At 46.6% G+C, this 26,588-nt stretch overlaps 1 protein-coding gene across 2 annotated transcripts in view; it reads right to left on the bottom strand.

The window, feature by feature from the left end:
* The window catches only part of ADCY8 (adenylate cyclase 8), a 137,116-nt gene that overhangs the window by 74,071 nt on the left and 36,457 nt on the right, over positions 1 to 26,588 (bottom strand). For both annotated transcript variants that reach the window (XM_083749011.1, XM_083749012.1), the window contains exons 2-4: positions 20,889 to 21,038; positions 16,243 to 16,373; positions 11,981 to 12,092 (exon numbers count right to left, since the gene is read on the bottom strand). In XM_083749011.1, the coding sequence (XP_083605137.1) occupies positions 11,981 to 12,092; positions 16,243 to 16,373; positions 20,889 to 21,038 (393 nt within the window). The remainder of the gene's footprint in view (positions 1 to 11,980; positions 12,093 to 16,242; positions 16,374 to 20,888; positions 21,039 to 26,588) is intronic.

The raw sequence follows: 26,588 nt of genomic DNA, 5'->3' as shown, positions 1-26,588 counted from the left end.
CCCTTCATTTTCAGGTCTTGGTTCCACAATGAGCTCTTGGGAATATTCTGAAAAACTAGAGGAAGCCACAACGGCTTGGATCTTGATGCCTCATTAAATGCTGCATGCCAAACCATCTGCTTAAGAAAATTGCCAGAAAGAATAAGAGCAATGCAGAAGGTTGCCAGGAGATAAACATTTCTAACTAGGACGTCACAAAAAAAAAAAAAAAGTACTGCAAGCAAAGGATTGGTTGTAGGCAACTGTTGAGATATTTTTGCCAGGATGAACATTCCAAAGAAATACCGTATTTTTTGCTCTATAAGACTCACTTTTTCCCTCCTAAAAAGTAAGGGGAAATGTGTGTGCGTCTTATGGAGCGAATGCAGGCTGCGCAGCTATCCCAGAAGCCAGAACAGCAAGAGGGATTGCTGCTTTCACTGCGCAGCGGTCCCTCTTGCTGTTCTGGCTTCTGAGATTCAGAATATTTTTTTCCTTCTTTTCTTCCTCCAAAAACTAGGTGCATCTTGTGGTCTGGTGCATCTTATAGAGCGAAAAATACGGTACCTATCTATGATGGGATAATGAGCTGCTTGTGCGTAAAAGCTTGATCCCGCTGGGGTTTGGCCGGTCATCCAAACCCAGGCACTAACGGAGCCCCCAAAAGCATGACTCCGTCAGTCGCTGGTAGAATCTGACAGTGGGCGTCTACGGAATTTACGCCAACATAAAAGCTGTTTGACGGACATGCGCTTTCGTGACTCTCTGCGTGACAGTTTCCGGCGAAGGGAGGGAATTCCTAAAGGGGGTCTAGTTACCTCTTCACTATTCTCACTAGAAGCGTCTGAGAGCCTCCCCTCCGCTGTAACTCCTGCACTCCCCCTGCTGGTTCCTGCTTCTGCTGCAGAGTCTCTCCTACTCTGCTGGAGCCTGTCCAGCACCTCTAACTCCGATGGCAGTTCCCTGACATCCACCTCCCCCCCAGGCCCCCCTTCACCCCCTCCCGCCTCCTCTCCCACTGGCGGTGAGGGCGGAAAGCCCCTGAAAGAGCAATCCTCGTCATCAGAGGATTCAAACACTTCTAGCCACGGCGTCCCGTCTCTCTCCCCGTCTTCTTCTTCTTCGTCGGAGGCAGCTTCCTCACCCACCCCTGACTCTGGGAACCCTTCAAACTCTCCCTCCTCATCGGTGGTCCCAAAGTGTTCCCTTCTAAATCGTGCCACGGGTTGCGGTTTTCTTGGGAAACGCTGATGAAATGTTTCTATTAAGATCTCGTCATTCACTACCTCTGCTGGCACCCAAGTGTTTTCCGACTCTACTTCCCCCTCCCATTCTACCAGATATTCCACCTGATTCCCCTTCCACCTGGAATCAATGATTCCTGCCACGTTCATGTCGCGCTCTCTCTCTTCTATCACGAGCGTTTGGGTGGCCTCTCTCTCACGCTCCCCCCACTCACGTCCCTCTCGGTACGGCGACAGTAATGACCTGTGAAATACTGGGTGTAATTTCATGTGACTGGGCAGTCTGAGTTTGAATGCTACTGGGTTGACCTGCTGTATGACCTCAAAGGGTCCCAATTTCTTGGGTCTCAATTTCTTACTCCCACCCTTGAACGGTAGTCCTTGGGTGGACAACCACACTCGGTCTCCCACCCTTATGATTTCACCTTCCCTCCTATTTCTGTCTGCTTGCTTCTTATATTCTTCCTTGGCTCTCTCTAAGTTAAGTTGAAGCTGACGGTGGATCGCTTCCATCTCTTCAAAAAAATGTTCCGCTGCCGGCACGCTCCACCTCTCCCCCCCCTCTCCTGGGAATGCCCGGGGATGGCACCCATAGTTTGCCAGGAAAGGACTCATCCCTGTGGACACATTCTCCGCGTTGTTGTAGGCAAATTCGGCCAGCGGTAGCTTATCTACCCAATCATTTTCTCTGTCCTTTACATAACACCTCAGGTATTGTTGCAAAATGCCGTTTGCCCTTTCTGCTTGCCCATTAGTTTCTGGGTGTCGGGCAGTGGAGAAATTGAGTTCTACTTGCAGTAAGCTCATAAGTTTCCTCCAGAACCTGGAAGTAAATTGTTTGCCTCTGTCACTGACCACCCTCAAGGGGGCGCCATGCAACCTGAAAATATGCTCTACAAACAACTTGGCGGTCTCCTCCGCTGTAACCGCATGTGAACAGGCTATAAAATGACACATTTTGGTTAATAGATCTACCACCACCATGACAGCTGTTTTGCCTTTGGATTTTGGCAGGTCCGTCATAAAATCTATGGATACTGCCTCCCAAGGCCTTTCTGGCGTGGGTAAGGGTTGTAATAGCCCCGCTGGCGCCACCCTCTCTCCTTTTGCTCGCTGACACCTGTCGCAACCCCTAACATATTCCCGCACGTCCTCCCTCACCTTGGGCCACCAAAACTCCCTGGTAACCAACCACATGGTTTTGTGCTGTCCAAAATGTCCCGCTGTGGGGCTGTCATGCAACTGCTTGAGTACTCTGCCCCTCAGTTCCCCATCTGGTATGTACAGTGCCCCTTTGTAATACAACGCCCCGTTCTTTTCTTCAAATCCCCCTGTGTTCTCTTCTGTCCTCCTGAGTTCTCTGAGTTTCTCTTGGGCGTATTCATCGTTCTCCGTACCTTCCATCAGTTCCCTTTGCCCCACCAATGCCGCCCCACACACCCAGCGGTCTTCGGAGATTACATGCCTTGCCTCAGGCGCTCCCTCCCCCTCTAAGTACTCAGGTTTCCTGGAAAGGGCATCCGCTCTCACGTTCTCTGAACCTGGCACGTAACGAATCTCAAAGTGGAATTTGGAGAACTCCTGGGCCCATCGCACTTGTCTCTGGTTCAGGACACGGGCTGTTCTCCAATATTCCAGATTTTTGTGGTCAGTTCGGACTTGAACCTTGTGTTGCGCCCCAATCAGCAAGTGCCGCCATTTCCGGAATGCTTCATGAATGGCGAGCAGTTCTCTGTCGTACACTGTGTAGTTCCTCTCGGATTTGTTCAATTTCCGCGAAAAGAATGCACACGGTCTCCATTCCGACGTATCCTTTCCCGGCTGGAGAAGCACGGCCCCCACTGCTCGGTCTGACGCGTCAGTCTCCACTCTCATTGGTTGTTGTAGATCCACGTGCAGAAGCTGTTCTTCCGACGCAAACGCCTGCTTTAGGCGTTCGAACGCCCGCTGCGCTTCTTCCGTCCAAACAAATTTCTTTTTGCTACTAAGACAATCTGTGATGGGCGCGGTCAAATGGGCAAAGTTTTTGATGAACTTCCTATAGAAGTTTCCGAACCCCAGGAACCTTTGCACGTCCTTCTTGGTCTTTGGTGTTTTCCATTCCAGTACCGCTTGAACCTTGCTGGGATCCATGGCCAATCCCTTGTCAGACAACCGGTACCCCAGGAATTCCACCTCCCTAGTATGAAACTGACACTTCTCCAGTTTCACCCACAGCCGGTTTTCTCGCAGTTTGCTCAGTACCTCTCTTACATCTCGCACATGCTGCTCCTCATTCTCTGAGTACACCAGGACGTCATCTAAGAACGCTACGCAGTTCTTGTAGAGCAATGGCCCCAGGACGTGATTCATGAATGATTGAAAACAGGCGGAGCCTCCTTGTAATCCGAAAGGCATAACGAGGTACTCAAACGCCCCCAAGGGGGTGAACATAGTGGTCTTCCACTCATCCCCCTTCCTCACACGTATCAAGTTATATGCCCCCCTAAGGTCCAGCTTGGTAAAAATCTTCCCTTTTCTCACCTGTGTCAGAATGTCATCAATTCTAGGCATAGGAAAAGTCACTGGTTCTGACACTGCATTCAGGGACCTGAAATCACACACAAGTCTGGGCTTGCCCGTGTTTTTTTTGTCCACAAAGAACACTGGACTGCCCCCCACCGCTCGTGACTCTCTGATGAAACCTCTCTTGAGATTCTTGTCAATGAACTCCCTTAACTCCTGCATCTCACTGTCTGACATTGCATACAGCTTCCCCACTGGCAATTGTGCTCCTGGGAGTAAGGTAATTTGACAGTCAAAGGGTCTGTGCGGGGGCAATTTATCCGCTTCCTTTTCGCTGAATACGTCAATCAAGTCAGCGTATTGTGGTGGCACCTTCCCCTTGTCCATCACTTCCACCCCTGCTAGAGTGGCCCTGCTGCCTGCCTGGGCCTCTCCCTCCTTGCAGTGTTCTAGGCAATGTGCTGATCCAAAGGAAACCACGCGCTGATGCCAGCCTACTAGCGGATCATGTAGTGCCAGCCAGCTCATTCCCAAGATAATAGGGGCTCCTCCCAGGGTGGCTACGTTAAACGCTATCAGTTCTGTGTGCCGTGCCACCCTCATTATCATTGGTACAGTCTGTTGGCTCACTTCTCCTCCCAACAGCTCCCTCCCATCAATCGTGGTAACCTGCAAAGGCTTACTTAATGGGATAGTCTGTATCTGGTGCTCAGCTGCAAACTCCTTACTCATGAAATTACATGAGCTACCTGAGTCCAATAGCGCTCTTATCTTTAGTGGGTGTCCGTTTGCCAGTTCCAGCAACACCTCTATCACAAGTGCTGGTCTTGGGGGTTCCGGCGTGGGCACGTTCACTACTCCCTGGCCTGGCTGCTGTGCCCCGATGTTGGCAACCAGGCGTTGGCTTTTACTTGCTCCTTCATTTCATCCTCCTCCTTCCCCCCAACAGTTCCTGCCATCCCTTGCCATTCCTTCCTTTGCGGACAGACTCTGGCAAAGTGACCTGGCTGTTGGCAGAGATAGCATCTCTTGCCGCTCTTTCCCTCCTTCTTCCGCCCTTCACTGGTGTTTGAAACTGTGTGCGCGCGCGCTGCTCCAAGTTCCATCGGCTCTGCTGGCGGGAAAGGCTGCTCCGGAATCTCTGGAATGCGGAAGTCCTTCCAACGTTCCCCCTTTCCTTCCCGCTTTTCCAAAGCTCTAGCCTCCTGGCGTGCTCCTATGGACAGCGCTGATTTAGTCAGCTGGTCCATAGACTCCGCCCTAGGTGCCCGGGAAAGTTCATCTTTCACTGCCGGAGAGAGACCTTCTTCAAATAGCATTTGAATAGGTTCACTAGCAAGGTTCCACCCCAGTCTATGAATCAGCATGGTGAACTCAGTCCAGTACTCACGTACAGATCGGCTCCCCTGTTTACAAGCCATCAACTCCCTGCGCACCATCCCCTGCTCAATCTCGCTGGAAAACATCAAGTCCATGGCGCGAAAAAACTTCATTGTGTCCTTTAAGATTTCATTATTGGCTGCCATCAGGGGGCGAACCCAGTCCCTCGCCCCTCCCTCTAGATGGCCAATCACGTACGCCACTCTAGAGTTCTCATCGGGGAAGTCATCAAACAGTAGATTGAGAGCATATTGCATCTCTGTTCTAAAGGCTTGATAGTTCCTGGGATTCCCCCCAAATTTCTGCACCAATCCAGGCACCCTTCTGGCAAGTGGGGTGGTTTTCCCCTTATCTGCATCTTGAGCCCTCCTCTCCTCCAGCCTCGCCGTTTGCAGTGCGAGCTGGACCTCCAACGCCCTGTACCTTTCTTCCAGGCTTGGATCTGCTCCAGCTCCAGCTGCCCCGGTTCCTGCTGGTTCACTCATGATGCCCTCTGCTTGCACAAACAGCTTTCGGAGCACTGTCAGATTGCTATGATGGGATAATGAGCTGCTTGTGCGTAAAAGCTTGATCCCGCTGGGGTTTGGCCGGTCATCCAAACCCAGGCACTAACGGAGCCCCCAAAAGCATGACTCCGTCAGTCGCTGGTAGAATCTGACAGTGGGCGTCTACGGAATTTACGCCAACATAAAAGCTGTTTGACGGACATGCGCTTTCGTGACTCTCTGCGTGACAGTTTCCGGCGAAGGGAGGGAATTCCTAAAGGGGGTCTAGTTACCTCTTCACTATTCTCACTAGAAGCGTCTGAGAGCCTCCCCTCCGCTGTAACTCCTGCACTCCCCCTGCTGGTTCCTGCTTCTGCTGCAGAGTCTCTCCTACTCTGCTGGAGCCTGTCCAGCACCTCTAACTCCGATGGCAGTTCCCTGACACTATCCTTTCATATAGCCTTGCTCTGCAGTGAAAAGCCCAAAGTAGCCAGATTGCCTAAGAGCTTTGAGAACCTGGTACACTCACAACACCACAACTCTATGCCAGGGGTCAGCAACCTAAGGCCCATGGGCCAGAAGCACGGAGGTCGTTTGACCAGCCCCCAAACCAAGTTGCCTGCTCACGCGCTACGCTAAACTAGTGCAGTGCGGTGCAGGGACTCGCTTCCGTGGCACCAGAAATCGTGTATGATCCAGCCCATGGAGGGATCTCCACAGAACCGATCCGGCCCAGACAAGATAAACCTTGCTGACCCCTGCTCTATGCCGTCTGCTTTCCCGTGGATCAAGAGAGCTTGTATTAAGATTCACCTGACTTTCCAAAGAACATTTCTGCAATGGGTACTGTCAGAGCCACCCGAGGTCCCAGCTCACAAGAGACCAAAATCCAGTCCAAGTTATATACAAAAGGTTTTATTGAAGAACATTGTTGTCGTTACATCCAAGCTCCGTGGCTCAGCATCTGTTACCCTTAGATGTTAGAAGTCCCCTCTGAGTCAGTCCCGCCCCTGCACCAGCTTAAGAGGCTTGTACTGCTCCACCTTTTCCTCTCCTTCCTTTTCCGCAGGGTCTTCCTGCCCCCCTGTGCTCCCTCCCTCCGGGACTCCCCCGAGGCTGAGTCTTCTGACGCCTGCTCCCCCCTCCTTCGTGCTTTGGGACCAGGCTCCTCCTCAGGGCTCTCCTCATTTCCGCGCGCCTCCACATTTGAACTTGGCGCGCGTACGTTGCTTCTGACCTTCCTTTCGACCGTTACGCTACTCTCGGTACTACACTCCTCCCCTTTCGGCAGGACGTTCTGCTCCGAACTCCTTCCCCTCTCTGCTTCCTGTTCTGCTCTTTCTGACACACTGGCAACTCCACCCCCTTCACTCCGTTCTGACGGAGAGGCCGGTCCCGATCTCCAACCCCCACTGGGGATTCCCTCTTTGTTCCCCTGCTTCTGACTGCTTCCCTCTCTACTGCCCCTTGGCCTGACCAGGGGGGCTCCCTTTTGGGAATCCTCGGATTCACTTGACGGACTCACTGACAACCTCGGGTCGTCGTCGTCCTCTTCCTGGTCGCCCTGGGACCCCTCCCCCTCGCTCTCTGTCCCTGAAACCCTGACAGGTGTGATTGCAGCCAACACGTTAGACGGAGATCAAGCCACTGTCATGGACTATCAGGGCTCTGATAAGTGTGTGGCAGGGGGGTTGGAGGCTGACCCAGGAGATGGGGGACAGCTATTTATGGGATTGTGTGCCGCCCACGAGGCTGGTGGATGGGGAAGAGCCTGAGCAGTCAGAAGTGGGGAAAGGGGTACAGGATGTATTGGAAGTGGAGGAAGAAGCTGCTCAGGTGACAAGAGCGAGCCAGCAATAAATCACACTATTCAAGGTGGAATAAACTCTTTATTAGCAAGAACATGATGTGCACAGACTTGGCAGAGTGTTAGGCCTAAGGAGTGCAGTGGCTCATAATATCAGAACTGATATTATGGACACCTCTTTGGGGGATCGAAACCTGGAAAGAGGGGGGGGGGTGAGAGTTCTTTTATAAGGTTATGATTTTTATGTCTAGTTATTATGTTCAGTTAATAATATGATAATTGAGAAATTGTTGGAAGGGAATTCAGGTCGACCTTTGGAAAGGATGTAATGATTATAATGGATCTGTATAAGTTAAAATTGGATAACTAAGAAGAACTAAGTTTTTTTTTAAAAATGACACTAATATTGTAAAGAAAGGCGATAAGAACTTGCTGAACTAACTATTGGAACTAGGATGCATGAAGGGGGGACGCGGGGAAGTCAGAGAATGTGGTTATGAAAGTAAGAATTTGAAATTGTACATGTTTGTCTGTGTCTTTGTGTGTTTGTCATGTCTATATAAAATGTGAAAACTCAATAAAAAATTTATAAAAAAAAGGAGTGCAGTGGCTCAGACTTGGTAGGTCTCGCCCCATGGATTGGTTACCGAGACTGAAAGTCCTTGACTTCCCACAGCCTTCTAAGTTCCCCCCTCTCCAGAACTTTCCTCAAAGAATCGGAGACTGCACCTCCATGAAGCCAACCTCTCCTCTGCCCTTTTCACACCTCTTCTGGTTCTGGGAGACAAGCAGGGAGGAGAGCTTTAGAGCACAAACAATGATCAGATGAGACTCTCCATAGTATGTGTGGTATGAAATCCTTTAGTTTGTCTGGCCAAGCTTAAAGAGGCTTCTTGGCTCAACTTAGCTAAAGGTTAGGCAGAATTTCATGATATGTCCTCTGGATATATCCCCACTCAGCAGCTGTTTGGTTAAAAGAGATCATAGTATTGTATGGATTTGCTTTACACTGCCAGTCCTCAAGCAGCCCTCTCAGGCAGACTGTAGTACCAGCCTTGCCTGAAGTTTTTTAAACTGGAGAACCTGAATATTTAGATGGCATAACTCTGTCCTTTGCTTGCAGAAAAATCTTAGGTTCAATCCCTGGCATCTCCAACTAAAGGAGAGGGCACTAACTTCCACCTGAGGTACTGGAGAACTACTGTTAGAGTAGACCAGTGTTCCCCATACCAGGGGACCCCCAATGATGTTGGAATACAAATCCCACCATCCAAAGCCAGCCATAGTCAAGGCTGATGGGAGTTGTAGTCCAATAATATCTGGGGATCAATGGCTGGGGGAATAATAATAATAATAATAATAATAATAATAATAATAATAATATATTATTTGTACACCGCTCATCTGGCTGGGTTTCCCCAGCCACTCTGGGCAGCTTCCACAGAGACCAAAAATACACTAAAATGTCACACATTAAAAACTTCCCTGAACAGGGCTGCCTTAAGATGTCTTCTGAATATCAGGTCGTTGTTTATTGCTTTGACATCTGAAGGGAGGGCGTTCCACAGGGCAGGCGCCACTACCGAGAAGGCCCTCTGCCTGGTTCCTTGTAACTTGGCTTCTCACAGTGAGGGAACCGCCAGAAGGCCCTCAGCATTGGACCTCAGTGTCTGGGCAGAATGATGGGTTTGGAGGCGCTCCTTCAGATATACTGGGCCGAGGCCGTTTAGAGTTTTAAAGGTCAACACCAACACTTTGAATTGTGCTCAGATATGTACTGGGAGCCAATGTAGGTCTTTCAAGACTGGTGTTATGTGGTCTCAGTGGCCGCCCCCAGCCACCAGTCTAGCTGCTGACTTCTGGATTAGTTGTAGTTTCCGGGTCACCTTCAAAGGTAGCCCCACGTAGAGCGCATTGCAGTAGTCCAAGCGGGAATGCTAGGGTAGACATAGGTAGGGTAGATGGTCTGAAGCAGATTCATATACACTCAAGGCCTTCTGAGTGCAAAGCAGAATTCTGTCACTGAGCTATGACTACTCTGCACAGAACGACATTTGACTGAAGCTTTTGAGAAAGATTTATGCATGAGTTACTTTACAAAAACAACACACCATGGTGACCCAAAGCACAAAAAAATTGGCACGAGAAAGCGCTAAAGAAATGAGCTGCTCAAATACCCATCCACCAAAAGGCACCAAACAGAAACTTCATTAAGGTCCCCCCCCCCCACTTCCCAGGGCAGGGAAATGATGGATTGTGTTTTCTAAGACCCATGCTGTGCTATCAATTCCACCCACTCTTCAAATAAGACCGATATGCTGTGTGCCTAGCAGAAGTTTGGAGCTTGCTATTCATCTCAGTTTGGAAAAAAGGTTTTGGAAACAGATGGAGGATGCAAAATCCCAGCAGGAACTAGGGAGAGGGACCTTAGCTTATGCTCTTCTCGAGACTGCTAAGACCCGAGCTGGTATATTCCATGTTTCTGTGCAACCAAGGCACACAAGCATAAGTGGACAGTAATGTGAGACTCCAGCATTTCTAGAATCTCAGTTTTACTACCCATTTCTATTTCTATTTCATTTTAATTAATGGTCCTGAAGCAATAAGCTTGAACACGCGTGGGCAATGCCTGCTGATATCTCCTAAGCCCAGGACAGAACTTGGGAGGCTGAATAAGATTCCCAGTGGGCAGGAATTGGGGGCTAGAGCACCTGTCAGTGGTGAGATGGATGGAGACAACCTTACAGGTACTTCATGGATCCCAATTCTCCCTACAGAGAAGGAACTTATCAAAGTAAGCCTCTCTCCCTCACCTCCCCAGATTTATGATCAGGCAGAACAAAAAACATTAGCAAAGCTTCTGACATTTGAGGAGCTCCCTCCTTTGGCTCTGCATCCTACCAATTTGTTTTCCTCCCTCTCCAGCCATGCCTGTTGCTAAGGACCACGGAAGTATTTCAGGCATGAGTGGTTGGGGGAGGAGAGTTTCGCAATCACACATTACAGATAGATAGATATACATCTGAATACAGATGGCACCCAAGGGAGAAGTTGAAGGGGTGTGTGTGTGTGTGTTTCCTGTGAATATCCACTTCCACAGGAAAGAGCGTGTTTTAACAAATGCAGATAACTGCCCTGAACGGTCATGTATGTGTATGTGTCTGAATGTTATCACTAGATCTATGCCAGGGCCGGATTTAGGTTTGATGAGGCCCTAAGCTACTGAAGGTAATGGGGCCCTTTATATGTCCAGCTGTCCTTTGTCAACAACAAATTGTCACTGTTTTTTGTGTTAAATATATGCTGTATAATAGTTTATGAACCTAATAGGAATCTAAAGCCATTTGCACATAACAAAATATGTCTTTTATCAAAGTACATCCAGTTTTTTCCCTTTAGATTTTTTTGGGGCCCCCAAGAGAGTGGGGCCCTAAGCTATAGCTTGTTTAGCTTATATGTAAACTCTGCACTGATCTATGCAGGAAGAAAGAGCCAGAATTAACTGTGCTAGTTATGGGAACAATCCCATGCTCTACCAACACTAATAACATACATTTTAAGTGCAGATGTATCACTGTGACAATCACAGCTTCCGCCAACGAATCCTGGGAATCTTATTTTGTTATGGGCTCTGGTATTGTGGCTCTGAACGATGGGGGTGGAGACACTCCATCAGGTATACTGGGCCAAGGCTGTTTAAGGCTTTAAAGTTTAGCACCAACACTTTTAATTGTGCTCCGAAAAGTACTGGGAGCCAATTTTCAGGACCAGTGTTATATGGTCTCGGTGGCCACTCCCAGTCCCCAGTCTAGCTGCCACATTCTGGATTAGCTGCAGTTTCCGGGTCACCTTCAAAGGCAGCCCCACGTAAAGCGCATTGCAGTAGTCCAAGCGGGAGGTAACTACAGCTTCCACCACTCTGGCGAGACAGTTTGCAGACAGGTAGGGTCTCAACCTGCATACCAGGTGGAGCTGGTAGACAGCTGCCCTGGACACAGAATTGACCTGCACCACCATGGACAGCTGTGAGTCCAAAATGACCCCCAGGCTGCGGACCTGGTCATTCAGGGGCACAGTTACCTCATTCAGGACCAGGGAGTCCCACATGCCTGCCCACCCACCCTCCCCCCAAAACAGTACTTCTGTCTTGTCAGGATTCAACCTCAATCTGTTAGCAGCCATCCATCTGTCTGTGAAATAGTAGGGGAACCAAACACCTGTCTTTTTAAGAAAATGTTGCCATGTCAAGAACAACAGGACAAGTATAAGTAAGGTTAGGTTATGTAGAATCTCTTATAGACTTGAAAAACTGGTGAACTACCAAACCCAACACAATCTACCAGCCATGGCCCTCCAGTGACATAATAAGTTTTGCTTACCTGGGACTACAATGACAGGGATGTTGTGAAGCTCCTACCAAGCCACAATTCAAGGCAGGTAGACTGCATACAGCATGGTGGGTCACAAATCAGATCTAACACAACAAATTCCCACCCTTCACAGGGTTTTTGAAGCACCAAAAATGAACAGGCAGCTTGACTCTTGCGTGCTAAATGAAACAAATAAGCCTCTTGACTCACATGTGCTAGGCGATCAAATCTGGCAAAGAGTTCATTCAGCATTCGGACTAGTTCCTGGGCTGATAGTGTTGTGGAGAGGTTGGTGAACCCTTTCACATCTGCAAAAAGAATGCTGGACACCAAATGGAGAAGAGAAAGAAAATCAGGACTCCTGACGTATAGGTAACAATGGTGACAGTAATACTTTGCAGAAAAAACATGCCACAGTCCACCTTCCATTTTAGGTGGAACCTCCAATAGATAAATAGAAATTCAACAATATAATAATAATAATAATAATAATAATAATAATAATAATAATAATAATATATTTATACCCCACCCATCTGGCTGGGCTTCCCTAGCCATTCTGGGCAGCTTCCAACAAAATATTAAAATACAGTAATGCATCAAACATTAAAAGCTCCCTAAACAGGGCTGCTTTCAGATGTCTTCTAAAAGTCTGGTAGTTGTTGTTCTCTTTGACATCTGGTGGGAGTGCGTTCCACAGGGCGGGGTGCCACTACTGAGAAGGCCCTCTGCCTGGTTTCCTGTAACTTGGCTTCTCGCATTGAGGGAACCCTTGGAGCTGGACCTCAGTGTCCTGGCAGAACGATGGGGGTGGAGATGCTCCTTCAGATATACTGGACCGAGGCCGTTTAGGGCTTTAAAGGTCAGCACTAACACTTTGAATTGTGCTCAGAAACGTACTGGCTATTGACTGTCTGGCTCCGAAGCGCCCTCTCCGATTGCATGGAGCCCGGACAGCCCCGTGGTTTTCCCCGGAGCTGAGGGTGATGAAACAATCGTTGAGACGGCTAGAGCGCCGGTGGCGGAAAACTCATTCTGAATCAGACCGGACACGGGTTAGAGCTCAACGTCGAGCCTACCAAGTGGCAATGGCGACGGCGAAGAGGGCCTTCTTCGCTGCCTCCATTGCATCTGCAGAAAACAGCAGCAGGAGACTTTTTCAGGTGGTTCGCAATCTATCGGAACCACCTGTTCCACCGGGGCCTGGTAGGGACCCCAAGATCTCCTGCAATGCTTTTGCAAAGTTTTTTGCAGATAAAATCGCTCAGATTCAGAAGGAGGTAGACTCCACCGTGGGAGTAGGGCCAGGGCAGGAGAGTGCTAGAGTTCTGTCTGGTCCTGTTACATGGGATCAATTCCAATCTGTTACCTCCGAGGATGTGGACAGGCTGCTTGGACGAGTGAAACCGACCACCTGTCTCCTTGATCCTTGCCCATCCTGGCTGATAAAAGCGAGCCGGGAAGGGCTGGGCGATGGGCTTTGCCGGGTGGTGAATGCTTCCCTCTGTGAGGGAGCCTTCCCAGATCCGCTGAAAGAGGCGGTCATCAAACCGCTTCTTAAAAAAACATCTTTAGACCCAGCCAATTTGGCCAACTATCGCCCAGTCTCAAATCTGCCATTCTTGGGCAAGGTGATTGAGCGGGTGGTTGCTGAACAACTCCAAGCACGCCTGGAGGAAACGGACCATTTGGATCCTTTCCAATCGGGATTCAGGCCTCACCATGGGACTGAAACTGCCTTGGTCGCGCTGGTTGATGATCTCCGGCGGGCTAGGGACAAAGGTGAGAGCTGTTTCCTAGTTCTGCTGGATCTCTCAGCGGCCTTTGACACCATCGACCATAACATTCTTCTGGACCGTCTAGAGGGGCTGGGAGCTGGGGGCACTGTCATACAGTGGTTCCGCTCCTTCCTCCTGGGCCGTGTCCAGAAAGTGGTGGTGGGGGGTGAGTGTTCAGACCCCTGGGCTCTCACTTGTGGAGTGCCTCAGGGTTCTGTCCTCTCTCCCATGCTTTTTAATATCTATATGAAGCCGCTGGGAGAGATCATCAGGGGGTTTGGACTGGGTGTTCATCAGTATGCAGATGACACCCAGCTCTACCTCTCCTTTAAATCAGAACCAGTGAAGGCGGTGAAGGTCCTGTGTGAGTGCCTGGAGGCGGTTGGAGGTTGGATGGCGGCTAACAGATTGAGGTTGAATCCTGACAAGACAGAAGTACTGTTTCTGGGGGACAGGAGGCGGGCTGGTGTGGAGGATTCCCTGGTCCTGAATGGGGTAACTGTGCCCCTGAAGGACCAGGTGCGCAGCCTGGGAGTCATTTTGGACTCACAGCTGTCCATGGAGGCGCAGGTTAACTCTGTGTCCAGGGCAGCTGTCTACCAGCTCCACCTGGTACGTACGCAGGCTAAGACCCTACCTCCCCGTGGACTGTCTCGCCAGAGTGGTGCATGCTCTAGTTATCTCACGCTTGTACTACTCCAACGCGCTCTACGTGGGGCTACCTTTGAAGGTGACCCGGAAACTGCAATTAATCCAGAATGCGGCAGCTAGACTGGTGACTGGGAGTGGCCGCCGGGACCACATAACACCGGTTCTGAGAGATCTGCATTGGCTCCCAGTACGTTTCCGAGCACGATTCAAAGTGTTGGTGCTGACCTTTAAAGCCCTAAACGGCCTCGGTCCTGTATACCTGAAGGAGCGTCTCCACCCCCATCGTTCAGCCCGGACACTGAGATCCAGCGCCGAGGGCCTTCTGGCGGTTCCCTCATTGCGAGAAGTGAGGCTACAGGGAACCAGACAGAGGGCCTTCTCGGTAGTGGCACCCGCCCTGTGGAACGCCCTCCCATCAGATGTCAAAGAGATAAAGAATTACCTGACATTCAGAAGACATCTGAAGGCAGCCCTGTTCAGGGAAGTTTTTAATATGTAATGCTGTACTGTTTTTAACACTGACTGGGAGCCGCCCAGAGTGGCTGGGGAAACTCAGCCAGATGGGCGGGGTATAAATAATAAATTATTATTATTATTATTATTATTATTATTATTATTATTATTATTATTACTGGGAGCCAATGTAGGTCTTTCAAGGCTGGTGTTATGTGGTCTCGGTGGCTGGTCCCAGTCACCAGTCTAGCTGCTGCATTCTGGATTAGTTGTAGTTTCCAGGTCACCTTCAAAGGTAGCCCCACATAGAGCACATTGCAGTAGTTCAGCCATCAGAAGTCCCCATGACAGGGATGGGGAACCTATGGCTCTCCAGATGTTGTTGGACTCCTATTCTCATAGGTGTTTCTCCTTCAAATAATCTTCCAATGAAGCTGAAGGTCTGGCTCACACATATATATTCATCACTCCATTTGCTGGAAGTGCAAGCTGTGATTTTAGTGTGTGAATGACCCAACGGAGATTATGAATTGATGTCAGTGCATCAACGTCAATGGAGGTATTTCATACTTTGAGTTGAAGGTCATTCTACTGAACGTATGTTTGATCCAGCCCATACACTTTTAATGAATGAAAACAAGAAGATGTTGTGCTATGATGGACAATGTATCTATATCAATATCAGCAGTTGAGACAAGGCAAGCTCTAGTTGAGAGACATCACCCAGAACACTTGGACCATTGTTGGGTTTTCAGTACCTGGTAATGGTGATCCCTGACTCTTGCATTTTGATTTGCATATTGCTGTGGGAAATGCAAATTAAGTCATTTGCCTTTAAATGCAAACTGGATCATATTTATTCCCCATCTTTCAAGGTACAGAACACCTGCTGCTGCTTCCTGCCCCCCTTCCTCTGTTGCTGGGTTCAGGTGGCTCCCTCTGCCTAATGATATTTTTGGGTCCTCATTCAAGAAGATTGTTCTTTTCCCTTTGGATGTTGGCTGCGTTTCTTACATGGACACTGGCCAGGAAGGAATAGATTGGTTTCCCCCCCACGTCATGAATAATGCTACCCTAGATGGTTGTTTGAACTGCCTATGCAGCATGACAGATGCTGCCTGTATCAGAAAGATTACACTCTAATCCTAATCATGTTTGCATGGAAGAAAGTCCCATTAATTCCAATGGGATGTACTTCAAAAGTCAGTACGCTTGAGATGGTGGCCTGGGTGGATTGCGGTGAGAAGCTGGAGCATTGTGTGTGTGTGTGTGTGTGTGTGTGTGTGTGTGTGTGTGTGTTGGAGGGAAAATCCTACCCCCTGTTTGCATGCACTCTAGCAAGCCGACTCAGAAATACCGCGGTGAAAGAGCAGTCGCCAAGGAGCTTTGATGAATTAAGGGAGAAAAAACGCTACTGTGAAATGTTTGTCTGCTAAAAGGGTGTGGAGAGAGAACAGCAACATCTCCCAACATTTCAAACCCGTGATGAATGAAGTGATCAAAAGACTCCACACAAAAGCCCCCAGCTGACATTCAGCAGAGGAACAAATCGTTAAGAGAAAGAGAGAAAATTGGAATGCATGCTCTCACCTGACATTTTCATAGCGGTGAATATAGATCTTGTGGAACTGGTGTTGAAGGTGCTCGTCTTCTACGTTGGTCATGTCATTAATCATTTCTAGGACTACAAATCGAGGTAACACAGACAGAACCAGACGTTCCTGAAACAACAACAACAACAGGAGATTGGAGAGGCAGGTACAGGAGGAGAAGAAGAAGAGTCTGGATTTGATATCCCGCTTTATCACTACCCGAAGGAGTCTCAAAGTGGCTAACATTCTCCTTTCCCTTCCTCCCCCACAACAAACACTCTGTGAGGTGAGTGGGGCTGAGAGACTCCAGAGAAGTGTGACTGGCCCAAGGTCACCCAGCAGCTGCATGTGGAGGAGCGGAGATGTGAACTCGGTTCACCAAATTACGAGTCTACCGCTCTAAACCACTGCACCACACTGGCTCTCAAGAGGTCCTTGGCATGCTTTCTTCATGGTGAAACAATGACAGCAAACTGCAACAGCTCACCCTCTTGGGGCCACTTCCAAAACACTCAGTCTTAGGTCCTTAAACACTAATGTGAACACTTTAAATTGGGTCTGGAGGTGTAACAGTAGTTCCAAGTGGAACCCCAGCCAACAATGGCGACCACCTGAGAGGTGGCCAAACACACCAGAGAAGTGATGGAACTGAGTTCCAGCTAGAAAAAAAAAGCCCCGATTATAATGTATCATATATGATTTCACGTTCAATAATTGTCCATCACATATCTATACAGTGGTACCTCAGGTTACAGACGCTTCAGGTTACAGATGCTTCAGGTTACAGACTCCGCTAACCGAGAAATAGTACCTCAGGTTAAGAACTTTGCTTCAGGATGAGAACAGAAATTGTGCTCCAGCAGCGCGGCAGCAGCAGGAGGCCCCATTAGCTAAAGTGGTGCTTCAGGGTAAGAACAGTTTCAGGTTAAGAACAGATCTCCAGAACGAATTAAGTTCTTAACCCAAGGTACCACTGTACAGTCATACCTTAGAAGTTGAACGGAATCCGTTCCGGAAGTCCATTCTACTTCCAAAATATTTGAAAACCAGGGTGCAGCTTTCAATTGGTTGCAGGAAGCTCCTGCAGCCAATCAGAACCCATCAAAGCCCCATTGGACATTCAGCTTCCAAAGAACGTTCGCAAACTGGAACACTCACTTCTGGGTTTGCGGCATTTGGGAGCCAAAATATTTGAGTTGCAAGGCGTTAGACTTCTAAGGTATGACTGTATATACCTGTGTATTATCATATCTGATAATTACATCATATCCAATTGTTATATGTTAATTTGGGTTTCATTTCATTTCATTTTTCTCTGAGACAAAATACTTTATGTTTTATTCTTTTTCTTTTTCTCAGAACAATACTTCATCTCCAATCTGAAGGTTGGAGATACAAGTGTATAATCAAACCAAACCAATCAGAAGGTTGGAGATACAAGTGTATAATCAAACCAAATTAGTCCACAAACACACATACACAAAGCACAAAGTCTATAATAAAGTATCACCAAAGTATGAACTTCCTCTGAAGTTTAGCTCCTTAAGGAAAGATCATAATAAGTAAATATGTGTGACCAGTCCTTTTTACCAGCTTTCCTCTCTTACACCTCTGAAGTGCAAAATCCATTTCATGCCCTCTCCTATAGGCACTTGCCTTCTGGTTTATGAACCTATGCACACATCACTTTTGACTCCAGAGAGAGAGAAACCACTTCACACATGAAGGACTTTATCTGTCAAGATCCATTTTGTTCATCTCAGCAAACTTTGCCTAGAAAAGTATAGACTCAATTATCTCTGAGGAGAGGGTGAAGTTAAAACTTCCTGCTCTGTGCCTGACTGGCAGAATATAAATAGCTTTATATGGCCCTGCATTTTAGTTCCAAGTGACATGTCTCATATTCCAGCACCTAGAAGTCTTCAGTTCAATGACTAGTTGTGGCAGCTGTCAAGCATATAAAAGAATGCTCAGAAGAGATTACCTATCTCCTCAAGAATCCATTTTCCTTCAGGATTTTTCATTAAAAAAAATAGAATAATCAACTCAGGAGGTATCAAATCCCTACATTAATTACAAAGGATTCTGGAGAAAACAACAGCAGCAAAAATGATATCACTTCTTACTTAATTTAGTGCAGCCAACTCCTTTATTTTCCCCATTTTGAAACCATTTCACCTAGAGCAGTGGCTGTAGGAGATAATCTCAGATTCCTCCACAGATTGGGGTCTTTTGGGAAAGGGGGGCGGCCTTATCTATTTATGGATGGATCTGTCTATTTTTCATGTGGCACCTGTAAGTTCATTTCATCCTGTTTCAAGTATCAACCTGTGACCCCCCCCACATGCACAAAAATTCAAATTATTTTCACTGTTTCTTCACAAAATAGTCATTGTCATACATTAAAAATGTACTTTATTCACTTTCTCCCAAAATGCATGTTCCTACTGAGTTTGAATGGATTGGAAAGATCTGGCCCAGTATGACCATGATCAAACTAACCTACTATAAGAGAACACATGTAAATCAACCCAAAAGTTTTATAGAGAGATGGGAGGTTTTTGTGATCTGGAATAATAGCTTCAGTGACGATGTACAACCATGTGCTGTCTTTAACTTATTGCAATGTTATTAGTTTATTGCAATTAGTTTTTGGTTTTGTTGTTGATGTACCAGTACTTAAAAAAATTGTATGTGTTTTAACAAAAATATGCATTTTAATAATAATAGTAATAGTAATTTATTATTATTTATACCCCGCCCATGGCGCTGTGGGTTAAACCACAGAACCTAGGACTTGCCAATTAGAAGGTCAGCGGTTCGAATCCCTGCGATGGGGTGAGCTCCTGTTGCTCGGTCCCTGCTCCTGCCAACCTAGCAGTTCGAAAGCATGTCAATGTGCAAGTAGATAAATAGGTACCGCTCCGGCGGGAAGGTTAAACGATGTTTCCGTGCGCTGCTCTGGTTCACCAGAAGTGGCTTAGTCATGCTGTATGCCGGCTCCCTCAGCCAGTAAAGCAAGATGAGTGCTGCAACCCCAGAGTCGGTCATGATTGGACCTAATGGTCAGGGGTCCCTTTACCTTTTATACCCCGCCCATCTGGCTGAATTTCCCCAGCCACTCTGGGTGGCTCCCAATTGAGTGTTTAAAAACAATACAGCATTAAAATATTAAAAACTTCCCTAAACAGGGCTGCCTTCAGATGTAATAATCTGCTCCATTCTGCTCCACTTCTTGAGCCAAGAACTGTATCACAAAATCTGGAAAAGTGCAGAAATGTAAGGGTACCTATGCTCAGATCTAGGGTATTAGTCTACGGAATGCAAATCAGGTTGGCACACTTTAAGATGTGGACTAAGTCAAATCCTTGAGTGCCCCATGCAATATAACACTTTGACAAACATGTGGGCTATAAACCCTGTTAGGATCTGTAGCTTGCAAATTGTTGAGCGTTTTGCCCCTGATCGGCTCCTTATCCTCCCACACAGGTAACATACTTTTCATATTCTTGGTGACTTTGTTTAGATGAGTTGAAACAAACTTTTGATTTAAAGCTAGCTCCCATTGCTGGCTCCTGATTAAAAAGGAAAGATGTGAGGTCTTGATAAATATGGATAAGCAATTTTTTCCAATCTTTTCCACTTAGGGACGGCTTGATTATACAGCCTACAGAAAATGTGAGATTGCTGGAGAGGGAATGAGAACATTCCTGAGAAATCAGGAGTGATAGTCTAGACCTGGAAATCACCTAAAGGAGATGAGGGAGTGACTGATTCTGAGAACTGTAACTCTGCAAGATGAATGGTTGGGATCGTCTCTGAACAACTCTCAGCATCCTTAACAAACTACAGTCTCCGGGATTCTGTCCAGAGTGGTGCAATCTCTAGTTATCTCCCGCTTGGACTACTGCAACGCACTTTGTGGGGCTACCTTTGAAGGTGACTCAGAAACTGCAATTAATCCAGAATGCGGCAGCTAGACTGGTGAATGGGAGTGGCCGCCGGGATCACATAACACTGGTCCTGAGAAATCTGCATTGGCTCCCAGTATGTTTCCGAGCACAATTCAAAGTGTTGGTGCTGACCTTTAAAGCCCTAAACGGCCTCGGTCCTGTATACCTGAAGGAGCGTCTCCACCCCCATTGTTCTGCCCGGACACTGAGATCCAGCGCTGAGGGCCTTCTGGCGGTTCCCTCATTGCGAGACGTGAGGTTACAGGGAACCAGACTGAGGGCCTTCTTGGTAGTGGCGCCCACCCTGTGGAACACCCTCCCTTCAGATGTGAAGGAAATAAGCAGCTATCCTATCTTTAAAAGACATCTGAAGGCAGCCCTGTTCAGGGAAGTTTTAAATATTTAACTCTGTACTGTTTTTAACACTTGATTGGGAGCCACCCAGAGTGGCTAGAAAAACAGCCAGATGGGCGGGGTATAAATAATAAATTATTGTTATTGTTATTGTTTTGTTGTTGTTGTTGTTGTTATGACCATTTAAAGTGGAATAAGACCATTTTCAATTTGTAGTGCAGATGAGGCTTCTGCTGGAAATCAACCTCATTCTTTAATGTACAATTCATGTGTTTGGTTTTGTTGCAACAGATTGACACGGCTTCATTTCACAACTTCATTTCTTCCATTACCCTACCTGCCTCTGGTTTTCGGTTTCCAGCCTCAACCGAGCTTCTACACATCTCCGGGTCTCTAAGAAGGCTTGGCGTTGAGCACGGTCTGATAAGTAGCTAATGAAGATCCCAGCGGTATTCATGCACATAAATAAAACCGCCTGAGCTGCTGTCTGAAAGAAAGAAGAATGAGGAACATTAACGGCATGGCTGTATCGTAGAAATAGAGGCATGCACATACCGATAGACAACAGAGCTGTGAAGTGATAAAAATGCTGATATACACTGCAGTCCCCAATGTGTTAAATGGAACTTACTTCCAGGAAAATGTGCATCTGATTGCAACCTCAGCTGATGAATTATCTTCCCACTAACCAATCCATTTGAATAAATCTATGCAACCAAAAAGTACTACATGGAACGTACTGAGATGCTGAAGAAACTGTATGATAATAGCATAATAAATGATACCTAGCAATCTTTTTTTTTTACATAGTTACCATTTAATAACACCTTCGTTTGGTAGCATACCAGAAATGCAACAACAAAGAAAGCCAAAATCAAGCCTGCTTTTAAATGATAGTTGCACTGCATAAAGCTGACATTCTGCTGATGAAAACTGAATTTTTAGTTGATTAATCTACCCAGTGGAGAAGGATAGAATTCTAAAGATAAAGGCAAACTGCTTCTTGAATTCAAATATATAAGTATAAATATAGCAAAACTATGGACAATAGTTTTTCTATGTAGTAAAATATTGTGTATAGTATAATTATAATGATTTTTTAACATGCATTTTGCTGTGTGTGTTTTTGTGTGTATAAAAAGTAAAGGGATTTAATCAAGGTTGTTTTGAACTTTTAAAACAAAGAAAGAAATATGATGATCAGGATCTCAAAGGCATTGAAACATACAATACTTTCTTTGCCAGGAAAAAGAAATAGACAGTGTTTGGGGGCACTCCAGTGAACCACAGATGATGCTTGCTAGAGCTGAGTCACAGCAGTGGAGTCAGGAATGATTACAAACATAATTAGCCATTTTTTTATTTTTACTTTTTGGGGGCACAATGTCTCCTGAAGCAAATGAGGTTGTTGTGACTCACTGAACAGTCTAGTGTGTAAGGAGAAGAAGATATGGGGAAAGTATGGATTGCAATCGGCATTTGTCATTATTATTGTTGTTGTTTGCCACCATCGGATTGTTTTGGGTGATAATGAACGTCTTGAACGAAATCACAGAGCAAGTTTGCATGGATTTGTTCCTTCTCAAAGTGCTTATGTCTCACTCTGTTTCTTTACTCAGAGATTCTCCTTCCTTCTAATGCTGACACTATCAGGGCTGTGTGTCCTGTGTTTACACAAGTAGGGCAGAAAAGTCAAAGCAACTGGTATCACCCTTAATATCATGAGTATTTTTGCTCTCTATATTTAAAGCAATTTTTAGACCCTCCTGCAAAGGTTGATTTACATTGTGAAATATCCAAAGCTGGAGGATTTCTGGTGCTCAGGGATTTCATACACTGTCTGTCTTCATTCCCTAATATTTTAAATTTCCATCACATATCCCTGGTAAATCGCTCTCACTTTGCTGTCTGTTTTTGCCTTGGAGGGGAGGAGTGCGCCCTGCTAAAATGCAGATAACTGTGATTCCTACCGTAGCAATCCTTACTTATTTTAATTCCATTTCTGAATCGCTTCCCATAAAATATCTCTGTGCGATTTCACTGTCAAAAGCCCAACTAATAAAACCAATCCCATATGCCCAAAAAACCAGCAACAATTAAAACCAATTTCATACGTAAACACCGTTACAAATCCAATGCAGATATAGGATGGGAGAAAGTATTTCACTTAAGTACCTTGGTGGGGAAAGAAAGGTCATCAACAGGCGACAAAAACACTGTATAGACAGTGCCTGGTTGACACACAACAAAAGAGAGTTTCAAAGAGTTGGTGACTCCACACTAAAGTCCAGATTCCATATTGCATGGAAGGGATCATTTGATGACCATAGTAATGAATAGGGGGCTATTGCACAACCCTTCACTGCCCTGGTCTCTAGAAGTTTTTTACTAACAACTCAGACCCATTGGTTGATCTAGCCTACTTCCTAGGTGCACTCCTGTCTGTTAAAAAGGAATGGGCCAGATCACATATGGTTGGCTGCCAATACGATCTAGAGCAAAGAAAGTGGGCCGCTGGTTGCCAATTCTGAGTGGAAAGTACTGGGACAAATTGTTGAATAATTAAGCGTGACTAATTGGTTTACGACCCCACTTAGGTGCAGTTTATAGCGGTCCGGCACGTTTCCCTCAAGCTGCGCCGATCTGCTTCGCTCCGTCACGCCTTGCAGAGTAAACCACAGCGGGGAAAAAACTGTTGCTAGTTGCTTACTTAGATCCATGCAAACACACCAGGCATGTGTGTGTTCATTTATTAGCCTTTTATTACAGCAGAATATTTACAGCTCAACATTTCTCAGATTCTCCTGGGCTGCTATCACTCATGGCTGCCCTTCTCTTTCGAAGACAAAGAGACAATGAATAAAACTCCTCCCTTCTTCCAAACCTGACGTCAGAATGTGAGACGTCACTCAGAACATCTTAACCCTGTAGGTTCTGAATCTCCACACAAATTACAAATATATGTAGAAATATACTTTCTTTTTCTAATGCACTGTTGTCTGTGAGGGGTGTTAGGGGAGCAGTTGGAGGGTGGATGGCGGCTAACAGACTGAGGTTGAATCCTGACAAGACAAATGTACTGTTTTGGGGGGACAGGAGGCGGGCAGGTGTGGAGGACTCCCTGGTCCTGAATAGGGTAACTGTGCCCCTGAAGGACTGGATGCACAGACTGGGAGTTATTTTGGATTTACAGTTGTGAATGAAGGCACAGGTTAATTCTGTGTCCAGGGCAGCTGTCCACTTGTTCCATCTGGTACGCAGGCTGAGACCTTACCTGCCCGCAGACTGTCTCACCAGAGTGGTGCATGCTCTAGTTATCTCCCGCTGGGACTACTGTAATGCGCTCTATGTGGGGCTACCTTTGCAGTTGACCTGGAAGCTACAACTAATCCAAAATGCAGCAGCTAGACTGGTGACTGGGAGTGGCCGCCGAGACCATATAGCACCGGTCCTGAAAGACCTTCATTGGCTCCCAGTATGTTTCTGAGCACAATTCAAAGTGTTGGTGCTGACCTTTAAAGCCCTAAATGGCCTTGGCCCAGTATACCTGAGGGAGCGTCTCCACCCCCATCATTCAGCCCAGACACTGAGGTCCAGCTCCAAGGGCCTTCTGTTTGTTCTCTCCCTGTGAGAAGTGAGGTTACAGGAAGCCAGGCAGAGGGCCTTCTCGGTAGTGGCGCCCACCCTGTGGAACGCCCTCCCATATGATGTCAAGGAAATAAACAACTATCTGACTTTTAGAAAACATCTGAAGGCAGCCCTGTTTAGGGAGGTTTTAAATGTTTGATGTTTTATTGTGTTTGTAATATTCTATTGAGAGCTGCCCAGAGAGGCTGGGGAGGCCCGGCCAGATGGGTGGGGTATAAGTAAATAATAATAATAATAATAATAATAATAATAATAATAATAATAGGATGGGGACACGTTGTGCTTCTTCTGGAGTAGTTTGGCCACCTTTGGTCCCCACCTTGCACTCAACTCTCTTAAAAAAAAATATAATAATTTTTATTAACCAGCCAATCAAATTAAATCACATCACATAAATTCCGAATTACAAAGCCGAATTTAAAATTTTGTTGGGGGGACCCATATTTCAAGATCCGAAGGGGGATTCTGATCATCTTCTTGCTACTGCGTTAATGTCCAAATCAATCCAAATCAGTCCAAACAGAGTTCATAATTCTATCCAGTCTTATCTTGCTGTTTCCACATCACATCTTGTTCATATATTTTCTCTTTTTTCTTTATGATCTCTTCTGATAGTCTCCTTAAGCCGATAAACACCAATAATAATCCTGTGTGAATTTTCCGTTCTTCCAATCCTCAAATCGAGATGGTTTCCATATATCATCACTTTCATAGATAACAGCGCTCTTTCCATCATTAATTACAGAACTGTCATTCTTAAGTCCCACTGAGGAGTTTCACCCACAATATAAAAACAGCTCTATTTCTCTATTTCTCCTCTCAGACTTAAGTCCTCCGACAGAACTTCCCAATATGGTGACAGCATTTTTAACTGCGTCATTCCAAAGCTCTTATACATTCCACGCTCTTCTTAAAACATGCTTTGGTTCGAAGGTTTATCTCCACACTGCCTTAAATCCACAGCTTAAGTCCTTATAATGACAATTCTGACTTGTTAGGGGAGGGGATTCTTGTTTAATCACATAAGGCCCTGCACTCAACTCTCACCTTTGTCTCCTAGAAGCTGTAAACATGTGACAGCAGCCACACCCCAGGAAATGGCTTTGACAGGCCAGCTAAACCAGGTGACTGTTGGGTCTCCAAACCCTTGGTGAGTTAGGGACTTCCCCTGCAGGCAAAAGACAGGCTACGGCGCAACTGAGTAGATGAGACCAAGAGTGGGTCCAACAGTCAAGAATGTGGTTTCTGCACATGTGGTAGAGTCAAGTGAGGGGCAGATGGGGTTCATCAGCCTGGGAAGTTGGGCCATCTAGGAGAAGGAAAGCTCTGATCCTAAACTCCCGCTGCCTTTCCAGACATCTTTGGGAGAAGAAAAGGCTAAGGAGTAAACTGTACACAAATCCAGAGGGGAGTCTCTAAGACAGTTGGGTGGAACCCTACCCAATCTCTACGTCTCACAGGGACTTTCCTACTGCCTCATTTCTCCCAGATTCCAATAATGCTAAAGCTCAGAAGCCTGCAACACTTTCCTTGCGAGGCTTACCCCGCTCCCCTGAGTGCAAGCTATTAGAACATAAAGAAATATTGCATGATGAGATCATTGTATAATTGGGTGGACCACTTTAGGGACCCTAGGGAGGCTACAAAAAATTAAATACAGTTGTCTGGGTGGTTTCAGTGGCTTCCGGCTGGTTGCCCAAGAAGGTATAAAGACAAGGAAAAGTTTCTTACAATCCTTTTTTTTTATTTCAGACTTTACAGAGAGAGGCTATAGAACCCAGCCTCTTGGATAATGGTTTTGTGCCGAGTGACTCTCCACCTCCAATCTCTCCCACTTCCTCATTTGTCATCATCATCTCCTCTATGGGTGCTGCCTTCTGTCTTGGAGCTCTTTGCTCTCCTACTTTTAAGGCTCGCTGGGTTCTGGGAGATGGTGGATCTAGAATGCTTTCTAGTGACACTGTGTCCATCAGCTGCTGCTCTGGCTCTGCCTGCTCCTCCTCTCCCATTATTTCCCAACTTCCCCCTCATCTGCCTCTGAGCTGAGACCTTCCACAAACCACTGTTGTAAATCTATACTGTCTTCCTCTTCCTCCTCCCTGAAACGGTCAGGACGTGGAGGCAGTCTCCACCACTCCTCCCCCTCTGCCCAGTCCCTGACAACAGTATTAAATTTTTTAATAAACTGTGCAGAACACAGAGGAACTGTGGCATCAGACGTTCCGCTGCTGAGGGTTATTCTGTTTTATCATGTTCCAGGTTTATGCTCTCCTCATTAAAACTAAAATTGGTTCATCACCCCCTCTCTCAAGCATCTTTGCTGTACGCCTCCTTTGCCTCTCCCACCTCCAAATTGGTAAAATAAATATTAACTTGTTCCTTTCCCCCT

Source organism: Podarcis gaigeae, assembly GCF_964106915.1.
Source record: "Podarcis gaigeae genome assembly, chromosome: 7".
NCBI lineage: Eukaryota > Metazoa > Chordata > Lepidosauria > Squamata > Lacertidae > Podarcis > Podarcis gaigeae.
Note: the sequence above shows the minus strand (reverse complement) of the source record. Positions and strands in the feature narration are given on the sequence as shown.